General features: G+C 45.4%; 1 protein-coding gene across 3 annotated transcripts in view; it reads right to left on the bottom strand.

Moving 5' to 3' along the window:
* ripk1l (receptor (TNFRSF)-interacting serine-threonine kinase 1, like) overlaps positions 1 to 27,103 on the bottom strand; it is a 99,360-nt gene that overhangs the window by 17,226 nt on the left and 55,031 nt on the right. For 2 of the 3 annotated variants that reach the window (XM_085989208.1, XM_085989207.1), the window contains exons 8-11: positions 23,027 to 23,129; positions 14,787 to 15,383; positions 6,349 to 6,450; positions 498 to 653 (exon numbers count right to left, since the gene is read on the bottom strand). In XM_085989208.1, coding sequence (XP_085845334.1) covers positions 498 to 653; positions 6,349 to 6,450; positions 14,787 to 15,383; positions 23,027 to 23,129 — 958 coding nt within the window. The remainder of the gene's footprint in view (positions 1 to 497; positions 654 to 6,348; positions 6,451 to 14,786; positions 15,384 to 23,026; positions 23,130 to 27,103) is intronic. The other variant, XM_085989209.1, reaches the window with a different exon arrangement.

Here is a 27,103-nt window from a genome sequence, read left to right as displayed (position 1 = left end):
AAAAGTGACTTTAATTTTTTTTAAAATCTCCAACAATAATTAAAATCTGAAGGAATGAGACTCCACACTTGTAAAAGTAAATTTTCAGTGCCAGAGAGGTTGTTTGGTAGTAATTAGGACTTATCATGCCGTTACAAATTCACTTACACTTGAATGGACAAGCCATAACATTTTCTGGCGTGTTTAATGGTTATCTAGTGGGTAAGTACCGCAACTTCATGCCCTTCAAGTGTTTGAGTGCCGAATCTCTCGGTGAGGTACCGGTGTACCGAAGCTGCCAGAGGAGCAAGGCATCGCGAACAACAACTTCCCGATTCCCGCGTTTCCAACTGCATGTGCGGGCTCCAGAAGTTGCTGTCCAATTTACTCCACAATAACAGTGAGCGCGTTATTACCACCACAAAATCCGGGCCATCGTTTAGTTACTTGTATTAATTTTTCCTCTGCAACTATAAGCAGTTCATTGATTTACTTGCATGTTGAAAACTTTGTCTTACCAAAAGTCCCCAAGTGCTGAGCACTTGGAGTCTGTCTGGAAGCTTTGGAGTCCTTCCGCTTTTTCCCGTTGAAAACCTGTTTTCCAATGTGCATAACGTTATGGTCACCAATCTGAACTCCCTTGGCCTCAGATATGCAGATGCTTGATGTACCCTCTAAAAATGAAAGCATCATTAAGGGATAAGAACACAACATCCCTCTTATAAAACACACGGTCTAGTGAGAAACTAATTTGTTTATTCAACCCTGAAAAGTGCGAGGTGATGCATTTTGGACGGACAAATAAGGCAAGGGAATACACAATGAGTGGTAGGACCCTAGGAAGTACAGAGGGTCAGAGGGACCTTGGTGTACATGTACATAGATCCCTGAAGGCAGCGGAACAGGTAGATAAGGTGGTTAAAAAGGCATATGGGATACTTGCCTTCATTAGCCGAGGCATAGAATATAAGAGCAGGGAGGTTATGATGGAGCTGTACAAAACGCTGGTGAGGCCACAGCTGGAGTACTGTGTGCAGTTCTGGTCGCCTCACTATAGGAAGGATGTGATTGCTTTGGAGAGGGTGCAGAGAAGATTCACCAGGATGTTACCTGGGATGGAGCGCCTCAGCTATGAAGAAAGACTAAACAGGCTGGGGTTGTTTTCCTTGGAGCAAAGAAGGCTGAGGGGGGACCTGATTGAGGTATACAAAATGATGAGGGGCATAGATAGGGTAGACAAAGAGGAACTTTTCCCCTTAGTAGGGGGGTCAATAACAAGGGGGCATAGATTCAGGGTAAGGGGCAGGAGATTTAGAGGGGATTTGAGGAGGAACTTTTTCACCCAGAGGGTGGTTGGAATGTGGAACTCAATGCCCAAAAGGGTGGTAGAGGCAGGAACCCTCACAACATTCAAGAAGCATTTGGATGAGCACTTGGAATGCCATTGCATACAAGGCTATGGACCAAATGCTGGAAAATGGGATTAGACTGGACAGGGATGGATGGGCGGCGCAGACACGATGGGCCGAAGGGCCTCTTTCTGTGCTGTAAAACTCTATGACTCTATGACTCTAACTGCTTTAGATGAAACCAGACACTTTGAGTGAGTGTCATGGCAGCTGATGCAGGTGCGGACAATGCAGTCGAACGCCAGGTAGGAAAGATCCTTAACTATTTATCTTCATCGTCGCTGGGTCAAAATCCTGAAACTCCCTCCCTAACAGCACTGTGGGAGAACCTTCACCACACGGACTACAGCGGTTCAAGGCGGCGGCTCACCACCACCTTCTCAAGGGCAATTAGGGATGGGCAATAAATGCTGGGCCTTGCCAGCAACGCCCACATCCCATAAATGAATTTTTAAAAATGTTTTACTAATAAGCCCAGTTTTGTATCAAGCACTACTTCCAGAAAACACCAACAACTTGTATTTATATAGCAACTGTCATGAATCCCATCATTCATGAAGAAATGACTCATGAAATAACACTGGGCAGCCAGCTGGTGGCGCCGTCCAAGGAGTATAAATACTTGGGCGTGGACCCAGCTTGCCCAGAACATTTTTGTAACCAGGAACTAGTGATGTAACTAGAATCTCATGGTTGTGAAACAGTTGATTAAAGCCTTGTTTTATACTCAAACCAAGTGTTTAGTGAGTTTTCTTACGTCAGCAACTTTAACGTAGTAAAATGTCCCAAGGTGCTTCACAGGAGCGTTATCAAACAAAATTTCACACCGAGTCACATAAGGAGATATTAGGACAGGTGACAGAGGTAGGTTTTAAGAAGTGTCTTAAAGGAGGAGAGAGAGGGGGAGAGATGCGGAGAGGTTTAAGGAGGGCGTTCCAGAGCTTTGGGCCCAGGCAGCTGACGGCACGGCCGCCAATGGTGGAGCGAAGAAAATCGGGGATGCGCAGGAAGTCAGGATTGGTGGAGCGCAGAGACCTCGGAGGGCTGGAGGCAATGACCCGTGTCATTTTTTTTGCCGCCGCCCAGCCCTTTTAAGGGGATGCGCGGGCCATTCAAAACACTGCGCACGCGCGGTTTTTGCATTCAAAAGCCGGCTGCGCGGGATCCCTGGAACGCCGCGCTGCCGAGCAGCTTACAGGGATCATTGGTTGTAGGGCTGGAGGAGGTTAGAGACAGAACTATTGGAAAACAAGTTTTCAACACAAAAAAGCAGAAGGATTCCAGAGTTTCCAGAATGACACCAAGTGCTCAGCACTTAGAGATTTCAACATGCAAGATTATAATCCTTGGCCCCTGATAAATGATGCAGCATAAAATTAAAACCATTTATATAAGAGAGTACAAAATAAGAAATTAAATCGTGAAATTTTTTTTAAAATTTTTTTTTAAATCATACTTTTAGCAGTATGTAAATTTACCATGCCCTTTAAAACAATTTGCGCATACAACTTTTCTAACGAGTTGAGTGCTGGATTTCAAAGTCCCCCTCCATAGACTTGAGCACATAAAGCTAGGCTGACACTCCCAGTGCAGTGCTGAGGGAGTGCTGCACTGTCGGAGCTGCCGTCTTTCGGATGAGACGTTAAACCGAGGCCCCGTCTGCTCTCTCAGGTGAACGTAAAAGATCCCGTGGCACTATTTCAAAGAAGAGCAGGGGAGTTATCCCCAGTGTCCTGGCCAATATTTATCCCTCAACCAACATCACTAAAAAACACATGATCCGGTCATTATCACGATGCTGTTTGTGGGAGCTTGCTGTGCACAAATTGGCAGCCGCGTTTCCTACATCACAACAGCGACTACACTTCAAAAAAGTACTTCATTGGCTGTAAAGCTCTTTGGGACGCCCTGGGATTGTGAAAGGCGCTATATAAATGCAACAGAAAATGCTGGAAAAACTCAGCAGGCCAGGCAACATCCGTGGAGAGAGAAATAGAGTCAACGTTTCAGGTCGAAACCCTCTGTCAAGACAAAGGGTTTCAACCTGAAACGTTGACTCTATTTCTCTCTCCACGGATGTTGCCTGGCCTGCTGAGTTTTTCCAGCATTTTCTGTTGTTATTTCGGATTTCCAGCATCTGCAGTATTTTGCTATCCTCATGCTATATAAATGCAAGTCTTTCTTTCAGATTCAGTAATTGTTGACGCACTGATTGTCATTATACAGACACTCGCCCATTTATTTTAAATGGGTTATTATGTGAACATGAGTGGGCTACCAGAGAAAATGAAACCCCGTACTAGGTAAGAAATACACTGTGACACCAGGAGCGTAGGACAGTGCAGACGGTTACACGAGGAAAGAAACCACACTGCTTCTATTTTCTTCTCTCTTCTGCTGAAATTTCTTAAAGACAAGTGTTGGCTCCTCGTTTACCAATTATATTTAACTTAGTCTTTTTCCCAGAACGATAAATTTAGCAAGAGTGTCTGAACTCCCACACAAAGAGATCATCCACAGTTTTGAGTGTTTCTATCCCAAATTTTTCCCTTCTCCATTGACTTCCCCTTGGAGCAGACTGGCTGGGCACCCTACTCCCGAGGCTGGAACCCATGCTGCTTTAAGCTATCAACTTGGTAGTTCCTAAGCACACTGCCTCCCTGTGGGGAGGCGCCTGGGCTCTATTGAGCATCTTCCCCCAGAGTCCTGTGGTTGAGATCCAGAACTCGCCAAAGAGAACAAAACCGGTTTTCCCAAAATAAGGTGGCGCCACATTGTGGTGCTCCAGTGTACTGCATCGTTTTAACAATAGGATACGAGCTCTGAAAATCCACAACCATTCCAGTGTAACCCCGCTTCCAGGCCTCTGCCCACGGTTCACTTGAATCAGCTGAGGAGAGGCACCACAGCAGCCTAAGCGACTGTCTGATTTTCCATCCTCCCTCTTGGCTTAGCTCCCGTTTGGTATTGTTTGCTAATTATATAGAATCATAGACAGTTACAGCACGGAAGGAGGCCATTTCGGCCCATCGTGTCCACGCCGGCCAACAAAGAGCTAGCCAGCCTAATCCCACTTCCCAGCTCTAGGTCCGTAGCCCTGCAGGTTAGAGCATCCCAGGTGCACATCCAAGTACTTTTTAAATGTGGTTAGGGTTCCTGCCTCTACCACCCTTTCAGGCAGTGAGTTCCAGACCCCCACAACCCTCTGGGTGAAGAAATTTCCCCTCAAATCCCCTCTAAACCTTCCACCAATTACTTTAAATCTGTGCCCCCTGATTTTTGACCCCTCTGCGAAGGGAAATAGGTCCTTTCTATCCACTTTATCTAGGCCCCTCATAATTTTATACACCACAATAAAAGGTCTCCTCTCAGCCTCCTCTGTTCCAAGGAAAAAAGACCCAGCCTATCCAGTCTTTCCTCGTAGCTAAGATTCTCTACTCCCAGCAACATCCTTGTAAATCTCCTCTGCAGCCTCTAGTGCAATCACATCTTTCCTGTAATGTGGTGACCAGAACTGCACGCAGTACTCTAGCTGAGGCCTAACTAGTGTTTTATACTGTTGAAGCATAACCCCCCTGCTCTTGTATTCTATGCCACGGCTAATAAAGGCAAGCATTCCGTATACCTTCTTAACCACCTTATCTACCTGGCCTGCTACCTTCAGGGATCTGTGGACATGCACCCCAAGTTCTCTTTGTTTCTCTACACTACTCAGTGTCCTACCATTTAATGTGTATGGCCAAGACTGGGAATATGTTGTTTGGCAGTCCCAGGTATGATTCGCATCTTAATACTCTGTGCCCCAATATGCTGGTACACCAGCACACCAAAAAACACAATCCTAAAATTCTGCTCTGAAATCAATTTTTCGGATCGCAAAGTGCTTTTCAGATTCTGCACTGGCAGCCACATGCAGTTCTGCCTCACAGTCCTGCAGCCGCCACACAAAGAATGCAGACGTGCAGCTAAACGCCGCCCTGAGGACGATGTCAGGACGCTCAAGTCCACTCCAACTGAGTGGCTCCCGGTGCTGTCCCACATTGCCCCGTCTGCCATTCGCCGCGACGCCACCGTGCTCCGTGAGACGGGAAAAAGTAATGAGCAACATTGAGCTTCCCATTCACGAAGAATTGAAAAACCCACCACGAAAGCGCTTAAAGTCACGCCAGCCATTCTGGGAAACAGCAGCCAATATTCACACAGCTGATGTCCACCCACTACCCAGATGGACGGAATCGTAGAACACAAAGAACCAACACCTCATCACTGACCCAACAGCAGAGGTCCCTGGCTCCGACCTCCCTCGAAGACAGTGGACAGCGCTCAACCCAATCTGCACAGGGCACGGACGATGTGGCCAACCGCTCCACAAGTGGAAGGTGACACCTGGGAATCCCTGGCCCAAGACTGCACAAAGTGGAGGAGAAACACCCAGGAAGGCGCCGAACACCTTGCGTCTCTTCGCCGGGAGTAAGTGGAAGCCAAGCGCAAGCAGCGCACGTCAACCCAAGCACCCCACCCAGCCGCCCCTTCAACCACCATCTGCCCCACCTGTGACAGAGACTGTAGGTCCCTCACTGGACTCATCAGTCACCTGAGAACTCATTTTTTAATGTGGAAGCAAGTCATCTTCGGTTCTGAGGGACTGCCTAAGAAGAATGAAGAAGAGGAGGAAAATGGGGGAGGACCCGAAGTGCGACTGTGGCTGTGAGTCCCAGACCATGGAACACATCACATCAACCTGCCCACTGAGATCTGTTGCGGGAGGGACCTCATTGATCCACTTGGCATCTCAGGAGGCCATCGAATGGAGAGCCAAACTAGACATCCCGTTATAAGCTTTTCCCGTCATACGAAACAACAAGTGCAGTTCCCATATAGAACGATGATTAATTTCTCCAATTGTCTGCATTGTGACTTTAGCTCTCTGATAGCTGGTCCGGCTGAAACAACACCTTACCTTGGCCAAAATAGCTGAAGTTGCTGTCTTCTCTTGGCACTTGCTGGCATGGAGGATTCCAAAGCACATTCCCAATATATTTACAAGATTCATTTTTATTTCCTGAAGATGAAACAGAAAAAATTGTGAATGATTTGGGAGAGCGGCGGTTTGTAAATTTGTCACTATTTCTGTTCCAAGGAACAATGCTCCCCATGGTTAAAGCTGCTATTACTGGTGCCTGGAAAATAAAACTTTTGATACCAAGCCCTTTGACACCAATAGTTAGCAAATGTCTAAATGGCTTCTTTGCTGGTTCAGCTGATAAAGGCATTCCCTCGCATGGCGCCAAGCGTGTCGCAGGCTCAATCCCAAGTTTGTATGAAATCAGCCACTCTCAGTCAGGAAAGCGTTAGCGGGTGCTACAGTGGACTCCAATACTTCCCTTCGTGCCCAAACCTGAAGGCTGACCTGCAGACAACTTGTACCACAGGGAATCCTCACCTCACGGGCACGTATTAAACATTTATGCCACCAAATCCTTCCAAGCCACTGATGGTGACATAATCAGTCATTCATAAGAACATAAAAAATAACAACATAAGAAATAGGAGCAGGAGTTGACCATTTGGCCCTTTGAGCCTTCAATAAGATCATGGCTGATCTTCTACCTCATCTCCACTTTCCTGCACTATCCCCATATCCCTTGATTCCCTTAATATTCAAAAATCTATCGATCTCTGTCTTGAATTTACTCAATGATTGCGCCTCCACAGCCCTCTGGGGTAGAGAATTCCACAGATTCACCACCCTCTGAGTGAAGAAATTTCTCCTCATCTCAGTCCTAAATGGCCGACCCCTTATTCTGAGACTGTGACCCCTGGTTCTAGACTCCCCAGCCAGGGGAAACATCCTCCCTGCATCTACCCTGTCAAGCCCTGTAAGAATTTTGTATGTTTCAATGAGATCACCTCTCATTCTTCTAAACTCTAGAGAATATAGGCCTAGTCTACTCAATCTGTCCTCATAGGACAATCCCCCCATCCCAGGAACCAGTCTGGTGAACCTTCGTTGCACTCCCTCTATGGCAAGTATATCCTTCCTTAGGTAAGGGGACCAAAACTGTACACAATACTCCAGGTGTGGTCTCACCAGGGCCCTATATAATTGCAGTAAGATGACTTTACTCTTATACACAAATCCTCTTGTAATAAAGGCCAACACACCATTTGCTTTCCTAATTGCTTGCTATACCTGCATGTTAACTTTCAGTGATTCGTGTACAAGGACACCCAGGTCCCTCTGAACACTAACATTTTCCAATCTCTCACCATTTAAAAAATACTCTGCTTTTCTATTTTTCCTACCAAAGTGGATAACTTCACATTTCCCCACATTATATTCCATTTGTCATGTTCTTGCCCACTCACTTAGCCTGTCTATATCCCCTTGAAGCCTCCTTGCATCCTCCTCACAACTTACATTCCTACCCAGCTTTGTATCATCAGCAAACTTGGATATATTACATTTGGTCCCCGCATCCAAATCATTGATGTAGATTGTGAATAGCTGAGGCCCAAGCACTGTTCCTTGTGGTACCCCACTAGAAAATGACCCGTACTCTGTTTTCTGTCACCTATCCACAGATGCATCAAGCAAGTGATGTAGAGCTCGTTTGAAAAAGCAACACATTTGTCACTTTCCCCATGGAAAGCAAGCCTCAGCTCAACAAAGCAGGCATCAGCTCAACAGGGCATGGAATATTTCCTCTGTGTCAGGATTCCCAAGAGTAGAGGGTGTAGAGGATATCATGCACTAAGTGGACACATCCCTTTAAATTTGAGCAGCTAGCCAGATTTGGTGCAGCCCCATCAGGGTAGCTACCGAGTTAAATCCAGAGCTGTGCTAATTATTGAAATGAGATGATCTCATGAAATTAGGCAGCCACCCTCAGTGCACCTTGGGCTAGTTCAGGCCAGGCAGCCAGACATTCCTGGCACAGAGTTTCACAAGATTGGAGCTCAGACTGTGATGCAGCCCCGGGCATGGATATACATTCAGCTACTCCAGTGCAGTACTGAGGGAGTGCTGCACTGTCGGAGGTGCCGTCCTTCGGATGAGACGCTAAACTGAGGCCCCGTCTGCCCTCTCAGGTGGATGTAAAAGATCCCATGGCACTATTTTGAAGAAGAGCAGGGGAGTTATCCCCGGTGTCCTGGCCAATATTTATCCCTCAATCAACATCACTAAAAAAACTTTTAAATGGCACTCTTTCTCAAGGCTCACATATGAAGAGTGCTACTTGGGCAGGTCCTGGAGGATGGATGGTGCCCACTGAACTGTGTTCCAAACCTTCAACACGGGATAAGATAAAGTGGGTGGGTGGGGGGGGTTTGGGATGAAGTTAATCGCAATCTTTATGCAGAAGCACAAAAAAGCCAAGGATCAAGAGGAAGACCAAGGAAAAGATGGCTGGATGATATAAAGAACTAGGCAAGTACACCAACAAGAAAGTAACTACAGCATATGATAGGCAATAGGCAATAATGGGATAGGATGATGAACATGGCTGTTGACTCTCACATGAGGGCGATACCTGAACAAGAACATCTAAAAGTACACAAATCCCATAACTCTAGTTCCTTTAGTGTGCTAAAGTCAATAATGGGAGAAGCTGGGATGATTGATGAATAGTGTGCCTGGGCAAGAGATTACTTACTATTCCAGCCAATAATAGATACTGTACGAGAATAGATTACTCTCATAGCCCTAATAATACTTTGTTGATGTGCCCATGTTCATAACGGAAATATCAAGATCTCTGATTATGAATCCATCTCTCTATTGTTAGAACTTGAATTGGTTCAACCCACAGCACTCATGGAAGCTGAACCCTTTCTTACTCTGAACTAATCTTCAGCCAGTTAACGATGAACAGCTTTTTCCCCGCCACGATAATGTCACAGACAGGGAAGGGGGACATTTCAGGTTTCCCCTGATCTACTATCAGAGGTCACGAATCAGAGGAAAGATGATCGCAATTTCTGCAGTGGAAAACAAAAAGACACAGAGTACAACTATTTCAAAACCTGACCGACAAGCTTTTTATCCCCACCCCGCCCTCAAAAACCTTAACCACAAGAAACAAGCAAAACAACTGCAGCAGACAAACTGATGACCTTTGCTGACAGTAATACAATTAGAATGGGGACAACACGAGGAAAGAACTCACATATCAACTGAAGAGAGTTTTCAGCAAATCGCCTCCCATCAGTCATTCACCAAGAATCCTTTCAAATGGATCCCAGAGGCGTCAACAAGAAGTCTGTAAATTTCGGTGAAGTGTTTAATATTTCCCCACGTCCCCACAAAATGGCCAGAACATAAAATTATCTTTCAATATCCCTGCCAGTAGTGAGGAGAATGTGTGCGCAGGCAGAGCCTATGGCCTATGAAGTTAGAGGAGCCTGTGATGGGAAAAACAAGGTGCTAAGGATTGAGGTCCAGATGTGTATCAAGTAGACATCTATTCTCTTCATGCTATGGGGCACAGCAGCGACCTACTCACATCATCGTGATTGTGTGGACTAAATGAAGTTATTTGAAAAGGATAAAAGCCTATTAGTAACTACATCAGTAAGCACCGATGGCCTGAGGCCTCATTATTTTCTTTTATATATAAAAAAAGAGACGAAATAGACAAAAGGAGGGTAATTTTAAACTGTCCGGGGTGGCGTTAAGCGGGTAATATTGGATTGGCCGCCCGTTATACCGGACTTTCCTGGCCTTTGAAGTCAATGGGAAGGAGAATCGTCAGGAAGGAGAATCGGCAGGGTCTGATCGGATAGCGCCCGTTTTACACCATTGCCAAAAGTTAAAATTAACCCCCATGACTTTCATCCTTTAGTTTTATTGTCTAGCTTACCGAAAAGCTGGCAAAGGCAATTTGACTGCACAAAAGGATCTGACGTCCCTAGATAATAACTATTGCCTGCATGCGATCCCTTTGTATAATGTAGCATTCTGCTGCATCATTCTGCGTAAAGGATCCATTATGTCTAGGCCTGCCTTACCAGGCTTACCTGATTACAATGTAAAGTATGAGAAAGTGAGAGATGTTCCCCATCTCTCCAAATCACCGGATAGAAGTACCAGCCCTCTTGTCAATGTTCAGGAAGAACCTGCTGGGTCCTTCAATGTTTAAATGGACCTGGACGATCCTTTTAGATATCAATATCATTTTTTTTTTTTAAACTCATCTAAACAATATTAACTCTATACCACTGCTACCAAGAATAAGAACATAAGAAATAGGAGCAGGAATAGGCCATTCGGCCCTTCGAGCCTGCTCCGCCATTCAATGAGATCATGGCTGATCTTCTGCCTCAACTCCATTCACCGGCTCTATCGCCATATCCCTTGATGCCCTTACTAGTCAGAAATCTATCGACTTCTGTTTTGAATATACCCAATGACTCCGCCTCCACAGCCCTCTGGGGTAGAAAATTCCAAAGACTCACCACCCTCTGTGTGAAGAAATTCCTCCTCATCTCTGTCTTAAATGGGCGACCCTGGTTCTAGACTCCCCAGCCAAGGGAAACATTCTCCCAGCATCCACCCTATCAAGCCCTGTAATAATGTTGTATGCTTCAATGAGATCCCCTCTCATTTTTCTGAATTCAGGAGAATACAGGCCTAGTTTATTCAATCTCTTCTCATACGACAGTCCTGCCATCCCAGGAATCAATCTCGTGAACCTTCGTTGCACTCCCTCTATGGCAAGTATATCCTTCCTTAGGTAAGGAGACCAAAATTGTACACAGTACTCCAGGTGTGGTCTCACCAAGGCCCTATATAATTGGAGTAAGACTTCTTTACTCCTGTACTCAAATCCTCTTGTAATGAAGGCCAGCATACCATTTGCCTTTCTAATGGCTTGCTGCACCTGCACATTCACTTTCAGTGACTCATGTACAAGGACACCCAGGTCCCTTTGAGCATCTGCATTCCCCAATCTTTCACCATTTAGGAAATACCCTGCCTTTCTGTTTTTTCTACCAAAGTGGAGAACTTCACATTTATCCACATTATAATCCATCTGCCATGTTCTCGCCCACTCACTGAGCCTGTCAAGATCCCCTTGAAGCCTCTTCACATCCTCTTCACAACTGACACTGCCACCTAGCTTTGTATCATCAGCAAATTTGGAAATGTTACATTTAGTCCCCTCATCCAAATCATTGATATAGATTGTGAATAGCTGGGGCCCAAGCACCGATCATTGCGGTACCCCACTAGTCACAGCCTGCCATCCTGAAAAAGACCCGTTTATCCCTCCTCTTTTTCTGTCTGTTAACCAATTCTCAATCCATGCTAGTATATTACCCCCAATTCCATGTGCCCTAATTTTGTTCACCAACCTTATCGAAGGCCTTCTGAAAATCCAAATACACCACATCTACCAGTTCCCCTTTGTCTACTCCACTAGTTACATCCTTAAAGAACTCCAATAGTTTCTACTCCAGGTCCAACAGATCCTCTTCAGCTATAAAAATCATGGGAGAGCATTGGTTTGGGTAGAGTTTTACAGAAATGAATGTACTTTTGAATGACCAACTTTTAAAGATGGTGCCATTTGGAACTTGGTTAATTCAGAGAGGATTTCACTTAGCGATAGCTGGTGTTTGCAACCAACCTGCCTTGGATATATTACCACAGCAAAGCCATGATGTTTTTAATTGATGTATGTGGAAGAAAATGCAGACTTGTCTCTCTGGACTATGCAGTAGCCAGAGACTACCATATTAGGCAATGCCTGCTTCAGTTTGATAAGAAAACAGTGTATGAATGTAAGCTTTTTCCTTTGTTCAAGCAGCACGAAAAGACCCATGCCTAGGTTCGCGTGTTCTATCTGTGACTATACTTTGCTTGTAAATTGCTTTTTATGCTGAAGTTAAAGAATAAAATGATTATAACCAGAAGATTGAATTCGTTACTATTCAAGTGAACAAACAGAACCCTGTTTACGACAACACACCACTTGTATTACATAATCAAATACCCAAAGCACTTCACAGAGGTGAAACCTGACACTTAGTCCAAGCGCACGAAGAAGTAGAGGAGGTGACCAAATGTAGGGCCATAGAAGTAAGATTTGAGAAAGCTTTTGAAGCAGAAAGAGTTCAGGGATAACATTCCAGTGTGTGGGGCCAAGACGGCTGAAAGCTCTATGAGTGACGATGGAGTGGAGAGCAGAGGGAAGTCATTAGGGAAGTAATTAGAGCTGGAGGAGGTTGCAGAGGTAGGGAGGGGTGAGGCCATGGAGGGATTTTAGGTGAAGGCGAAGGGTTTTGGATTTGGTGCATTGGGATTGGGGAGCTAAAATGGAAATTGGCGAGGACAGAGGTGGTTGGCACACTGAACTTAGTGTGGGATAGGATAGGACCCAAATGGCAGAATTTCTTGATGAGCTGTAATTTATGTAGGATGCAACTCAGGGGGCCAGCGAGGACAGTGTTGGATTAGTTGAGCCGGGAATGACAGAGGGTTCTGCTGGCAGTGGAAGAGTATGGGCAGAAGCCGGAGAAGCACAGATGAAAATGAGTAATCTTGATGATAGTTCGAATGTGGGGTTTGAAGCTCAGCTATGGATCGAACAGGCACCATCTGATTTAACCCGAGTGAGCAGGTGGGGTGGAATCATGGGCTACAGTGCAAAGCTATTGGCAGGAAAGAAAGAAAGACTTGCATTTCTATAGCGCCTTTCACAACCACTGGACGTCTCAAAGCACTTTACAGCCAATGAAGTACTTTTGAAGTGGAGTCACTGTTGTAATGTGGGAAACGCGGCAGCCAATTTGCACACAGCAAGGTCCCACAAACAACAATGTGCTAATGACCAGATAACCTGTTCTTGTTATGTTGGTTGCGGGACCAGGACACCGGGGATAACTCCCCTGCTCTTCTTCGAAATAGTGCCATGGGATCTTTTACGTTCACCTGAGAGAGCAGACAGGGCCTCGGTTTAACGTCTCATCCAAAAGACAGTACCTCCGACAGTGCAGCACTCCCTCAGCACTGCGAGTGTCAGCCTAGCTTTATGTGCTCAAGTCCCTGGAGTGGGACTCGAACCCACAACCTTCTGACTCAGAGGCGAGGGTGCTACCAACGGAGCCACAGCTGACACTTAAGTTAAACTTGAGTTAAACTGACACTGGAGTTAAATAATTACCTAATTACCAAAGTTACATGAAAAGAATGTACACCCATAGCTTTTATATCAGTTAGAGACTTGTAGTTGTATAATCCTTTATCACATCTCTCAGGAATGCCTGAAAACATTTTGCACGCGATCAGTCACTTTGAAGTGCAGTGACTGATGTTATGGAGCAGCCATTTTGCACACAGCAAAATCCCGCAAATGAGATAAATGGCCAGTTAATGTTGTTGGTGATACTGGTTGCAGGAGGAATGTTGGCCCGGATAACATGAGAACGCCTTTTCTTTTCTTCAAATACTGTCATGGCATTTCTAATATCCACCCAAGTTTAAAGTCTCATCTGTAGGATGATACCTCAGACAATGGAGCACTCCCTCAACAGTGCCCTCGTGTGTCAGCTTACAGGACATGTGCAAGTCCCGGAGTTGGGGCTCGAACAGATGGAACCCGTTCTAAAGGAAATGAGATCCTACTGCAAGAAGCAGTATTGAAACCATATTGGGTTCTGATGAAGGGTCCAAGCTGAAACATCACTAAAAATACAGATTACCTGGTCATCGTCATATTACTGTTTGTGGGAGCTTGCTGTGCACAAACTGGCTGCCGCGTTTCCTGAATAACAACAGTGACTGCATTTCAAAAAGTACTTCGTTGGCTGTAAAACACTCTTGGGGATGTCCTGAGGTGCTATATAAATGCAAGTCTTTTTTTTTCAAAACAACCTTTTTCTTTCCGATGCTGACCAACCTGCTTCGCGCGACCAATGAGTTATGCTTCTATTTGTGTATATGTAACATGAGCGGCTTCAATTAGACTCGTTAAAGTGTGTGTGTGTGTGTGTGTGTGTGTGTGTGTGTGTGTGTGTGTGTCTGTGTGTGTGTGTGTGTGTGTGTGTGTGTGTGTGAGTGTCAACGTAAAGCAAATGGGTCCTGTACATGTCTTTTTATTACTTGGTAAGGTTGTTCTGAATACATTTGAGAGCTGCCCACTGCATTGTGCTATTCTTTGTGATATTGCGCCTGACGTTGTGAAGAGGAGACTTCTGCTATCGCAGTAGTACCGATGTAACGTTTCTGAACCGGGCCCACAAACATGAGCAATCAGTCACATTGCAGTAGATGCTCTTTTCAGAAAAGATTGATGTAGTGCTGTGACTAGTGGGCAGGATAGCAGTTTAAAAAACAGAATAAACCGGACTTCGAAAAGGTAACGCACAGAAAGTAATAAACAGCACCGTTACCTGTCTGAGGATATGGAGTCCAGCTAGTGGGTTGTCCAGTTTGTGGGATACCAGTTTCTGTAACGGGAATAGGGACTGGAGTTCTGTGGACAAGTCCTCCTTGTGCGAGAGAGTTTCCCGTCGGGATTACTTTGCTTGCAGCATGCCAGCCGGTTTCTTCCTTGATGGGTTTTGAAAGGCTCGTGCAACTTGCTGAGCTACTTCCCATTCTGTGTAGCCCCTGACGAGGGTTTGAATCCTGGGAGCCATACAAGTCTACGGACCGCTCTGCACTGGGAACGTCGGTGAAAGGATTAGAAGGCACCGCAGAAGGGAACGGTTTTGTGAAAACAGGTTCATTGGAAACTCTTTTGCTTCTTTCCTTCCAGATCTGTTCGATTTTGCTCTGAGCAGTTGGAGTGTCCAGTCGGCTGCCGTTCATGTGGTAATTAAATTCCTCATCTAGTTTTCTTCTTACCTGTGCCTCTTCATCATACCATTCATTGCTGTTAGAATCATACTCGGCAGGTTCGTTTAATTTACAGGATGAAAATGCTGCCTCTATACTGTTGCCGTTAGCGTGAATCCCTTGTGAGCTGTGTAAGGAATTTGGATCATCTGTAAAGTTTAAAATATATTGTTACTACATCTGCATTTTCTTTACCAAGAACATATGCCCTTTAAAATGGGAAATGTATTCTACTGAATTGCTTCATAACTTTTTTTTAAGTGTTAGAAAGATAGATAATTGCACACTTAAGTGTAGCTCTTAGTCAACTTTGTTCCTGTGCTGTGGGGTTTAGAACTACTACATAGACACAATCTGGGTAAAGATACTTCACGTGGAATACTAGCCCTGGATAGAACACTCATCATTTCTACTCCAGGAGAAATCAGGAATGAGACGCGCTTCTCAGCATCCCACTCTCCTGATTCACCAGCTTAACTGACAGCAGCGACATGGGGAGCAATGGTTCGTGATCAGAAGAGACGAGAGGTGGGAGATTTCAATACTAGCTAATTACACAACAAAAATAAAAGTGAAATAAAATACATTTAAAGAAGGAGGAAAATGACATGGAAATGTGTGCGTTAAAATGATCAAACATGGAACAAACAGAATTTCTACTCAGCCCACATGGGAACAGGAGGAGGCCATTCAGCCCCTCAAGCCTGTTCCACTGTTCAATTAGATCAAGGCTGATCTGTATCTTAACGCCATCTACCCGCCTTGGTTCCATAACCCTTAATACCCTTGCCCAACTAAAATCTATCAATCTCAGTTTTGAAATTTTCAATTGAGAGTTATTTGGGCAAAAGAGAGTTTCAGATTTCCGCTACCCTTTGTGTGAAGACGTGTTTTCTGACATCAACCCTGAACGGTGTCTCTCTATAGTTAAGGCTATGCCCCCTAGTTCTAGACTCCCCTACCAGAAGAAATAGTTTCTCCCTATCTACCCTATCAACTCCTTTGATCATCCTAAACACCTCAATTAGATCATCCATTAATCTTCTATACTCAAGGGAATACAAGCCTAGTCTATGCAACCTGTCCTCATAATTTAACCCTTTTAGCCCCAGTATCATTCTGGTGAATCTGCACTGCATCCCCTCTAAGACCAATATATCATTCCTGAGGTGTGGTGCCCAGAACTGACCGCAGTACTCTAAATGGGGTCTAACCAGAGCTCTGTATAACTGCAACATAACTTCTACCCCTTTGTATTCCAGTCCTCTTGAGATAATGGCCAACAGTCCATTGGCCTTGTAAATTATTTTTTGTCCCTGTCCAATAGCTTTTAGTGATTTCTGTACTTGAACCCCTAAATCTCTCTGCTCCTCCACCGTTCTGAGCTTCTCGCCAATGTCGCCTCTATCTTTTTTCCATGCGCGGTGAGGCCCCGTAAGCACAGTATCTCTTCCAGTAACAGGAGCTGGTGAGCGGTCTGCGTGGGGCCTCGCACCTTCGGGGGGGAACATTGCTTCTCACCATTTGGACAATACTCTGATCTGTAGGTCCAAAGTGGACGGCCTCACACTTTCCTACAATGAACTCCATCTGCCTCAGTTTTGCCCACTCACTTCATCCATCATTGTCCTGCAGCAACTTTCTGCTCCCATCTACACTGCTTACTGTGGCACCTCCATATAAAGAACATCCATAGGCACTTCCTTAACTACCACGTTTGGTACCTCCTCAAAAAATTCAACTAGGTTAGGTAGACATGACTTACCCTTTACAAATCTATGCTGGCTCTCTCTGATCAACTCATATTTGTCAAAATACTCAGTCACGCTGTCCCTAATAACAGACTCGAGTAGCTTCCACAGATCTAACGCTACAGTAATAGGCCTAGAATATTCTAGTTTACCTTTCCAACTTTTAAATAATGGGAGTGACGTGGGCAGTTTACCGATCCAAGGGGACAATTCCGGAAGCGAGTGTGTTTAGGAAGGTCTTGACTAACGTATCAACAATTTCCTCACCTACTTCTTTTAATACCCTGGGGTGGAAACCATCAGGTCCTGGAGATCTGTCTACCTTTAATGTCATTAGTTTCATCTTTGTTTTACTTATACTGAATCTAGTTAGTATCTCCTTGATTTATTTTTATTTTTCCTTTTATCTCTGCTATTTTATCCTCATCCTCTACTGTGAAAACCGATACAAAGGAGCTATTGAGCAAGTCTGCCATTTCCTGATTTCCAATTACAATATCCCCTGCATCTGTCATTAATGGCCCGCATCACACTCTCTTAATATATTTGCAAAAATCTTTAGTGTTGTCCTCGATATCCCTCAAGCTTTTTTTCGTATTCCTTTTTTGCAGTTCTTACCACTTTCTTTGTATCCCTTTGCTGTTCTTTATATCTCTCCCAGTCTGTGGGATCTCTACTATTCTTTGCCTTCATATAAGCTCTTTTTTTTTTCCATTTTATACTACCCTTCCCTTGTTGACCAAGGTTGTTTAATTACACACGTAGAGCTCTTGCCCTTTAGGGGTATGTACAGGTCTTGTATTCTACCAAATACTTTTTTTGAATACCTCCCACTGTTCATCTATAGTTCGGGCGGCCCGCTCTCGCCGCTCGCTCCCGCAAGCAGAGCGAAGTGTTCGGCGAGTCGGGCGGAGGCAGCGCAGCGCGACGAGCAGCAGCCACGACAACCCGCTAGAGCACGTCGGTCAGCAGCTCCTCGGCGGGAAGGCATTCCGACTGGGAGGAGGGGAGCCGAGCATGGCGGCCAGAGGCCGGACTGTGAGCGGGAGAAGCAGGCCCCGGGCCGTCGGACCGTGGAGCCGGCGACAGTAAGGAGGAGGCCGCAGCGACCGGAGCATTTACATCCCGACGATGTGTTCGGCAAGTCGGGCGGAGGCAGCGCAGTGCAACGAGCAGCAGCAGCAGCCACGACGACCCGCTACAGCACGTCGGCCAGCAGCTCCTTGGCAGGAAGCTCGCAGTCCGACTGGGAGGAGGGGAGCCGAGCATGGCGGCCAGAGGTCGGATCGTGAGCGGGAGAAGCAGGCCATCACACGTGGAGCCGGCAACAGTGAGGAGGAGGCCGCGGTGACGAGGAGGACGGAACGGCTGAGGGACATCGTGCTCCCACTGCCACTGGATGCCATTGAATTGACTCTGAACACGGCGCTGTAAGAATAGCTGATGTGTCCCTAACAGGGAGTAAGCATTCCATTGTACTTGTACTAGTACTAGTTACATATATGGCAAATAAAATTGAACTGAATTAATAGGTCTGCCCAGTCTATTGTGTCAATTCCTGCCTCAACCCTCCAAAGTCCACCACACCCAAATTTAAAATTTAGTTTGTGACTCGCCCTTTCCCCTCTCAAACCTAGTATCGAATTCTATCATATTGTGGTTACTTTTAGCGAGGTGTTCCCTTACCGTTAGATTATTGACTAATTCAGGCTCATTACTCATTACTAAAGCTAAGATAGCCTGTTCTCTTCTTGGTTCACAGACATATTGTTCCAGAAAACTGTCCCGAATACACTCAAGAAATTTGCTGCCTTTGGGATCGAGCTGTTCTGCTTCCCCGAGTCTATATGAAAATTAAAGTCTCCCATTATAACTACAGGAAACTCTATTATCCGGCACCGACGGGACCGGCGTGGTGCCGCTTTATCAAAAAGTCCGGATTACAGAGAGATATAGTTAAAAGGTACAAGAGCACCGTACACAGCAACAAATCCAGGCTTCCCTGTTGCTTAGCAACACGTGCAGGAACTCTGGCCACAGACCAAGCGTCCCTGTTGCTTAGCAACAAGTGCAGGAACCCCAGTTACACAGCCACAGATCCAGGAACTGCCACTAATATGAAGTAAAACTTACCTGAACCTACTCCTGAATTGTGCCGGTTGACAGAGATTTCCGGTTATTTAGGTGCCGGTAAATCGAGAGTTTCCTGTACTCTATTTTTGCAGCAGGCACTTTATCACTGCTATCTTGAGGTCTGAAAACAACTCCTACCAAAGTCTTGCATCCTTTTCTATTCCTCAATTCTACCCATAGGGTTCTACTGCCTGCTCACCTTTACTGAGGTCCCCCCCCCTTTCTGTAATAGTGTTCCTGGTCAATATTGCTACTCCTCCTTTTCCAATTTCCCTGACCTGTCTAAAGACCTTATATCCTGGAATATTTACCTCTCAGTCACAGCCAGCTTGTAGAGAGGTCTCAGTGTTGGGCACTACGGCACACGGCTTAAGCTGAATTTGCGTTTCCAATTCACTTGTTTTATTTCTTAGGCTACATGCATTAGTGTATCGAACTTTTCATTGGCCAATAGACCCTATGCTGCCCTTACTTTTAACAAGCATTTTAACCCATCACACTTCTTGTTTAAAAAAAAATACAACCAAAATGATAATAAAGTTATTGTTATTATTTCCTATATTTTTTCCTGAACCTGAAGTATTTATATTACCTTTAACACTATTGGATGACCTGAACTTCACTCTCATCCCTTTTTAAACATCTTTAGGCTATTTTTATTTCTGCCTGAGCCCTCCCCATCCCCCTCTATTGGTTTGAAGTCTTTTCTACGGTCCTATTTATTTTTTCAAGCGGGGACCTTGGTACCAGTCTGGTTCAAGTGCAGCCCGTCCTAGCGGGTTAACTACCCTAATCACGTTTGTCCCTGTGCCAATTTGCACGTGGCTCAGGCTGAGGTTATTGCCCTGGAGGTCTTGCCTTTTAATTTAGCTCCTGATACTCCCTCAGCAGGACCTCCTCACTCAACAGGACCTCCTCCCTGTTTTTTCCTATGTTATGTGTCCCGGCATGCACCAGCCGCATCGAGATATCTCTTAGGTAGGCAACACACCCTTCGGGACTCTTGATCGTGGCTGCAGAGGGTGCTGTCTATCCCCCTAATTATTGAATCCCCTACATTAAGAATTGTCTTTTTAATGAGTGGTCTTGTGAGTGAGGCTAACTGACAAGTTTGCTCACCTTTGGGCTAATGCCAGGTCAGATAAGAATGTTTGATCTCTTCAAATTTTTAAATGTTGATCTTTCTAAAGAGTGAAAAGCTACACAAGCTCCAATGATTACACTCGCAAGAACAGACCAATAAAAGTAGATAATCACCGCTGTTTACCTACATTTACACCATTTCCTCACAGCTGCTGCTATTGAACTTTCACATACAATGCAGCTTGACAGAGATAGAATAATTCACCATTGCTGGACAGAAAGGAGGGCTAGAAACTAATTTTTTTTATTGAGAAAGCTAGATGAAGGACCACAGAATCATAAAAATTTACAGCACAGAAGGAGGCCATTCGGCCCATCGTGTCTGTGCCGGCTGAAAAACAGCTTTCCCGCCTAATCCCACTTTCCAGCTCTTGGTCCGTAGCCCTGTAGGTTACGGCACTTCAAGTGCACATCCAAGTACTTTTTAAATGCGATGAGGGCTTCTGCCTCTACCACCCGTTCAGCAGTGAGTTCCAGACCCCCACCACCCTCTGGGTGAAAAAAGTTCTCCTCAACTTCCCTATAATCCTTCTACCAATGACTTTAAATCTATGCCCCTTGGTTATCGACCTCTCTGCTAGCTAAGGGAAATAGGTCCTTCCAGTCCACTCTATCTAGAGCAACTAGGGATGGGCAATAAATACTGGCCTTGCCAGCGACGCCCACATCCCATGAACAAATTAAAAAAAATCTAGACAAAGGTCCAAATTGCAAGCACCAACAAAACTGAAAACAGTCGGAGGGAAGATTGGACGAATCAAGAAGTAGTGGTTAGGTGACTTTAAACTTGAGCTTTAAAGGCCGATAGCTGGTCAGAGGAAATAAAGTGCGTGAGAGAGAGAGAAATTTGAAATGGCAGGTGAAAGGGCGATAGCCTATTAAACAACAAGATATTCTTAATTCCCTCTCTCAGATGTGCTGATATTCTTTTACAAATGAAGAAAAGGATTTGTCCTGCACCGGGGAATTCTTTGTATGAAGTACCATTGCTTTAAGATTAAAAAAGCATCATCTCAGGTGAGGTTGTGATTGGTAAGGAAAGAGGGGGGTGCCATAAGAAATAGGAGCAGGAGTCGGCCATACGGCCCCTCGAGCCTGCTCCGCCATTCAAGAAGATCATGGCTGATCATCGACCTCAACACTTTCCCGCCCGATCTCTATATCCCTTGATTCCCCTAGAGTCCAACAATCTATCGATCTCAGCCTTGAATATACTCAAAGACTCAGCATCCACAGCCCTCTGGGGTAGAGAATTCAAAAGTTTCACAACCCTCTGAGTGAAGAAATCCCTCCTCATCTCAGTCTTAAATGGCCGACCCCTTATCCTGAGACTAACGGGATCCAGTCTGACTCGTATGTTTGAATCTTGCGAGTTGAATTGCTTCCTTCACTTGTAGAAATAAACATCCAATACAATGATTTCTAAGGCAGTATCTACTGTATCGGTGATATAATTGCACACATTTTTGGTGACAAGGTACCGAAACTTGTTTTGTTATCTGAAATTTACATTATGGCCTTATCCTCGCACACCTCCAGAAAGCAAGTAGGCTGATACACCAAATATATATCTGAATAAAATATGATTTATTTGATCATTGAGGCAGGTGGTTAAAGGTTCCTCAGTGGCTCGGCTGGTAAGGCTATGAGTAGCTGCCCCAAACAAATCAAGATTCCCCCCCAGGTGCGATACCCAGTCTGTGTTGAGTTTACTGACCACAGCCAGAGCAACAGTAGGGATGTTACTATTGGCTTCAGCACCCCTGATGTAGAGGAGAAAACTGGCCAGAGTCCCCAACTCCTAATCAATATTCAGTGACTTTGCTGGAAATGCATGTGTGGGCGGACAACAGGGAAGGATAGGATCAGCCTCTGCTGACACTCGGGGGGCGCGATTTTTAACCCTACCTGCTCAGCAGAAACCTGGCGGGTGGGCAGTTAAAAAAAAAAATCGCCCTGGCTCTTATCTGTCCGAAAGCCGCCACGATCGCAACATCTGCAATTTTAACCTGCTCTCTTGAGCAGGCAGCAAGGACACGCACCTGGAGCCAACGGGGTCCTTCTTTACATGTGCATGTTGTGGCCCTATGACATCATCGAGACCCGACTGTAATTCTAACTAAGGCCTGAGCGGGGAATCCACCTGGAGTTAAAATCGGGGCCTGACTGTCTAGGCTCACACGAAAAGAATGACATTTCAGCAAGGTACCAGAGGGTCCCCGGCACAGGTGGAACTGTATTCAACACCTTCAGGAGAGGAAAACTGGTTGAGGGAAAAATGGAGGAAACAGAAAAAGAGAAAGGGTCACCATGACGATATGAGGTATCTTTAAGAACGGAGCGGTTTGCATATTTCTGGTGCCAACAAACAAGGGATCACAATAAACAATTAATCTTTGATTCAGAGTTAAAACTCCCCAAAAGCAGATTAATATCTACATATCAGAAAATAACATTGCATTTTGTTCACACGTTAATAAAATACCATTGGTGGTTGTGCCTTTAGCTGCCTAGGTCCTAAGCTCTGGAATTCCCTCCCTAAATCTCTCCGCCTCTCTTTCATCCTTTAAGAAGCTCCTTAAAATCTACCTCTTTGACCAAGCTTTTGGTCACCTGCCCTAATTTCTCCTTATTTGGCTCAGTGTCAAACTTTGTTTTTTTTGTTGATAACACTCCTGTGAAGCGCCTTAGGACATTTTATGTTAAAGGCACTATATAAAGATATAAGTAGTCGTCGTCGCTGTTGTGTAAAATGCAAGGATTACCTTTCGGAGAGGCGTCTGGCATTAAACCGTCACAATCGCTTTGCAAAGACTTCATCCTTTTCACCAGCTCTCTGGGTGGAGTTGGTTTCTTCTGGGACAATTCCTGAAGTGGGTAAAACAGGAACAACAGGTACATGAGTTCCACTGTGAGGAAGCCGTGGAGTCAGTTATGCAGCTACTTCTAAGAATCGGATTCCAGATTGTTGGTTCCGAGTAGTTCATCTTTGAGGAGAGAGTCTCAATAAGTTCTTCTACATAACAACCCTCACTGCACTGGGAAAGTAATTCACAATGTGAAGCACTTTGGAATATTTCATCAATTCTAAAAAAAGGTACTATCTCAAGGTCAGCATTTCTTTATCTCTTCCCCTTTTCTAGTGAATGTCTTAAGTTTGGCACGTCTGATAATGATTCTTGGTAATCGTGTCAAAAGCAACCATCTCACAAAGACTATATTTGTGAGTGTGTCATATTTCAATGTCATTAAAACCGGTATTTATATGGGACTATATTATGTTCTTGGGATAGCCCAAAAGTCCTTCACATCCAACAAATTATTTCCGAGGTGTAGTCACTGTTGTTATGTAGGCAAACGTGGCAGCCAATTCACACAGGAAGGTCCCGCAAACAGCAATTTCGAAGAAAATTGGTCTTAGGATGCGGGCAACACTGGCAAGACTGCATTTATTGTCCGTCGCCAGTTGCCCCAAGAAGGCGATAGTGGGCCGCCTTCTTGAAACGCTCAATCCTTGCGATGCTGGTCCAACAATCGCCCATCACCGCCCTTGCCTCAGCTCATCCGCTGCTGAAACCCTCATCCATGCGTTTGTTACCTCTAGACTTGACTATTCCAACGCACTCCTGGCTGGCCTCCCACATTCCACCCTACGTTCACCCATCACCCCCTGTGCTCGCTGACCTACATTGGCTCCCGGTTAAGCAGCGCCTCGATTTCAAAATCGTCATCCTTGTTTTCAAATCCCTCCATGGCCTCGCCCCTCCTTATCTCTGTAATCTCCTCCAGCCCCACAACCACGAGATATCTGCGCTCCTCTAATTCTGCCCTCTTGAGCATCCCTGATTATAATCGCTCAACCTTTGGTGGCCGTGCCTTCTGTTGCCTAGGCCCTAAGCTCTGGAATTCCCTGCCTAAATCTCTCCGCCTCACTACCTCTCTTTCCTCCTTTAAGACGCTCCTTAAAACCGACCTTTTTGCCGAAACTTTTGGTCACCTGCCCTAATTTATCCTTATGTGGATCGGTGTCAATTTTTTTGTCTTAAAATACTCCTGTGCAGCGCCTTGGACATTTTACTATGTTAAAGGCGCTATATAAATACAAGTTGTTGTTGTTAAGTTGGGAATTTTAAGAATTTGACCCAGTGACAATGAAAGACTGGTGGCATACGTCTCAGGCAGGATAATTTGTGACTTGGAGGTGATGGTGTTTCCATGATATTGCTGTTCTTGTCCTTGGTGGTAGAGATTGTGGGACTGGGTGCCGTTAAGAGTAAGTTTTATGAGCTGCAGTAAGATGGGGAACTCGGGGAATGTGGTGTGTTAAAATGAGATGAATAACCAGTTAAATTATTTTTGATGCTGGTCGAGGGTGGAATGTTGGTGACGACACCGGGAGAACTCCCAGCTTTTCTGGAAGTAGTGCCTTGGATATTTATTTTGCATTATTAGGTAACCTTCTAAACCCATCACACATCTTAATAAACAGTATTGCCTGTTTGGCCACACCCTGCCAAAATGCAAACCAACCATTTCTGCTGGCCCTGGCAAACCAATCTGAGGATGATTGTAGTAACCTGTCTTCTCAGGGTCTGGAGCAGCACAAGGGAAGAGGCCGAACTTTGTCATATGCTGCATGGGAACCAGTGGCTGCCATGCAGCAAAAGGCTTGCACACGTGCAGTGACAGTAATGGTCAACTGTGGCCTGAAACTTGGCTGCACCTTCTTGCCAGCAGACCGCAGTGCTGAACTTTGGGATGGTGCTGTGCAGTGGCACAGAGGAAAACCCTCCTCTCGCAAGCATCTGATCCAGCGCCACCTTTAGATATTGAAATCTCTCATGATTACTGCATTACAATTTCCTGCAGCTTTTTTTTTTTTTTAAGAACATAAGAATTGGGAGCAGGAGTCGGCCATATGGCCCCTCGAGCCTGCTCCGCCATTCAATAAGATCATGGCTGATCTTCGACCTCAACTCCACTTTCCCGCTCGATCCCCATATCCCTCGATTCCCCTAGAGTCCAAAAATCTATCGATCTCAGCCTTCATTATACTCTGATTCAGCATCCACTTGCCCAAACATCTTATTATCTAGCCTTTTACATTGAGATTTTGGGGGGTCTGTAGGAGTTGCTAATGATTACTTTGCTGCCTTTAGATCATTAATAAGTTCTATCCATATAATTTCTGCTATGTCCTTTTCTGCTGTTATATCCACCCTTTCAATGGCTTTTCAACGCTCCCTTACCATTAGTTCCTGGAGTGTAGCTTTATGAAGCCTGCTGCTCTCAGCCATGTCTCAGTGATACCAATATCAATATTTTCTCTAGTTGCATAGCCATCTAATTTTAATTGTGTATTCTTAATGTTCCTTTCATTAGCATAAAAATATTGGGTTAGAAATTAGGCACTTTGGCGCCTTCCGTTAGCACCGCCGGGGGCCTCTAGTCATCGCCGTGCGCATCGCCCCGGACCCGAACTTCGGTTCCGCCCGTTTCAGCATCGCCGGGCGAAAATACCGGCAGCTGCAGGAGGCGTTGATCGGGAGGCCGGGCGCTTCGGGGGCGATTCTTAAAGGCAAGGTGGCCGAGGCAAGTGAAAAAAATTCTGAAGCGATGGCCCTTCCCTTTAAGGGAGGGAAGGAGCATTCCAACGCGGCGGCGCTGCACGGCCCAGTGAGCAGCGCTGCTCACCTACCGCCCCGCCCGCTGCCTGTCGCGCTCCAGGAATTAAGTGCAACGCTTGATTTAGTGCTTGATCCACTTCCTTCCTGGAGCGCAAAACCACATTTTTTTTTAAGTTGAAAAATATTAGCACCTGGCGCTAAGTGAATTATGCACGAATAACAATAACTAAGTCATTGTACAAGTGATTCAATAGTGCAGCATGTATTCTATAGATTGCTATTATTGGTTTCTTCATCAACACACGGCTCTAGCACCGAAAACCTATTAAAATGTTTCCTTGTTAAATCCAGCTCCATTTTTATTAATTGAGGCCTGTTGGGATTCAGGGTACTTGTGCGGGTGTTCCAGATGTTTTGACCTCTGTCTTTAGCCAGTCACCTCCTGTTTAAGCTGCTCCAGCTGTTTGAGTGTCACCTACAAATCCTTATTGCCTCCTCCCTAACTACTAACGCTCTTCTGCATTACTCTAAAAGTGTACATCTCACATTTCCAATACTTGAAACTTTCCTTGCTCTTGCCGATTTGGATATAAAAGGAGTAATATTGACTTCAACTGTTTGGGTTATTCTATACTTCCTATACATTAACTTCTTCAATTACCTAATATGCTTAGGGGGAAAAGTTCAGTATCGCCCTGTTTGGGGCGCCATTATCGGCCGTGCGCAAAGTTTAGCGCCTGGCGCTAATTATCGCCTCCGACAGCAAACTTGGCTTTTATCGCCCCTGGAGGTGATTGGAGCACTAAATCAGGCACTTCACACCTGTCTTAAGGCGCAAAGGCCGAGGAGCGAGGCGCTACCTCAGAGCGCTGGCGAAGCAAGGAAGGGCAAATCAAAATGAACCTGCAAAGTGCTGCTCAGTACCCAAAACTCATTCACACAGCGTTGAATCTCTCCAGAAGTCTCTCTCTCTCTCTCTCAGAATGCGTGGTGCAAAATGTCACTGACAAAAAAAGGCAGGAAGCAGTCGCCTTTAAATAGCGCTCCCCTAGTCCCTTTCAGACAGCATAACGCTCCCCTCAACCTGTCGTTGCTAGCAACAGGCGGTAAGGCAGGGGGCGCCACTCAATATCCGGTCCGGGGCGCTAACGGGGCGTTGCGCACTCGACTGACGTCACGATCTGCCGGCGCAGGAGATCATGGCGGCAGTGTTTA

The sequence above is a fragment of the Somniosus microcephalus genome, chromosome 5 (genome assembly GCF_052327205.1).
Source record: "Somniosus microcephalus isolate GS21.2 chromosome 5, FLI_Smic_1.0, whole genome shotgun sequence".
Classification (NCBI taxonomy): Eukaryota; Metazoa; Chordata; class Chondrichthyes; order Squaliformes; family Somniosidae; genus Somniosus; species Somniosus microcephalus.
Note: the sequence above shows the minus strand (reverse complement) of the source record. Positions and strands in the feature narration are given on the sequence as shown.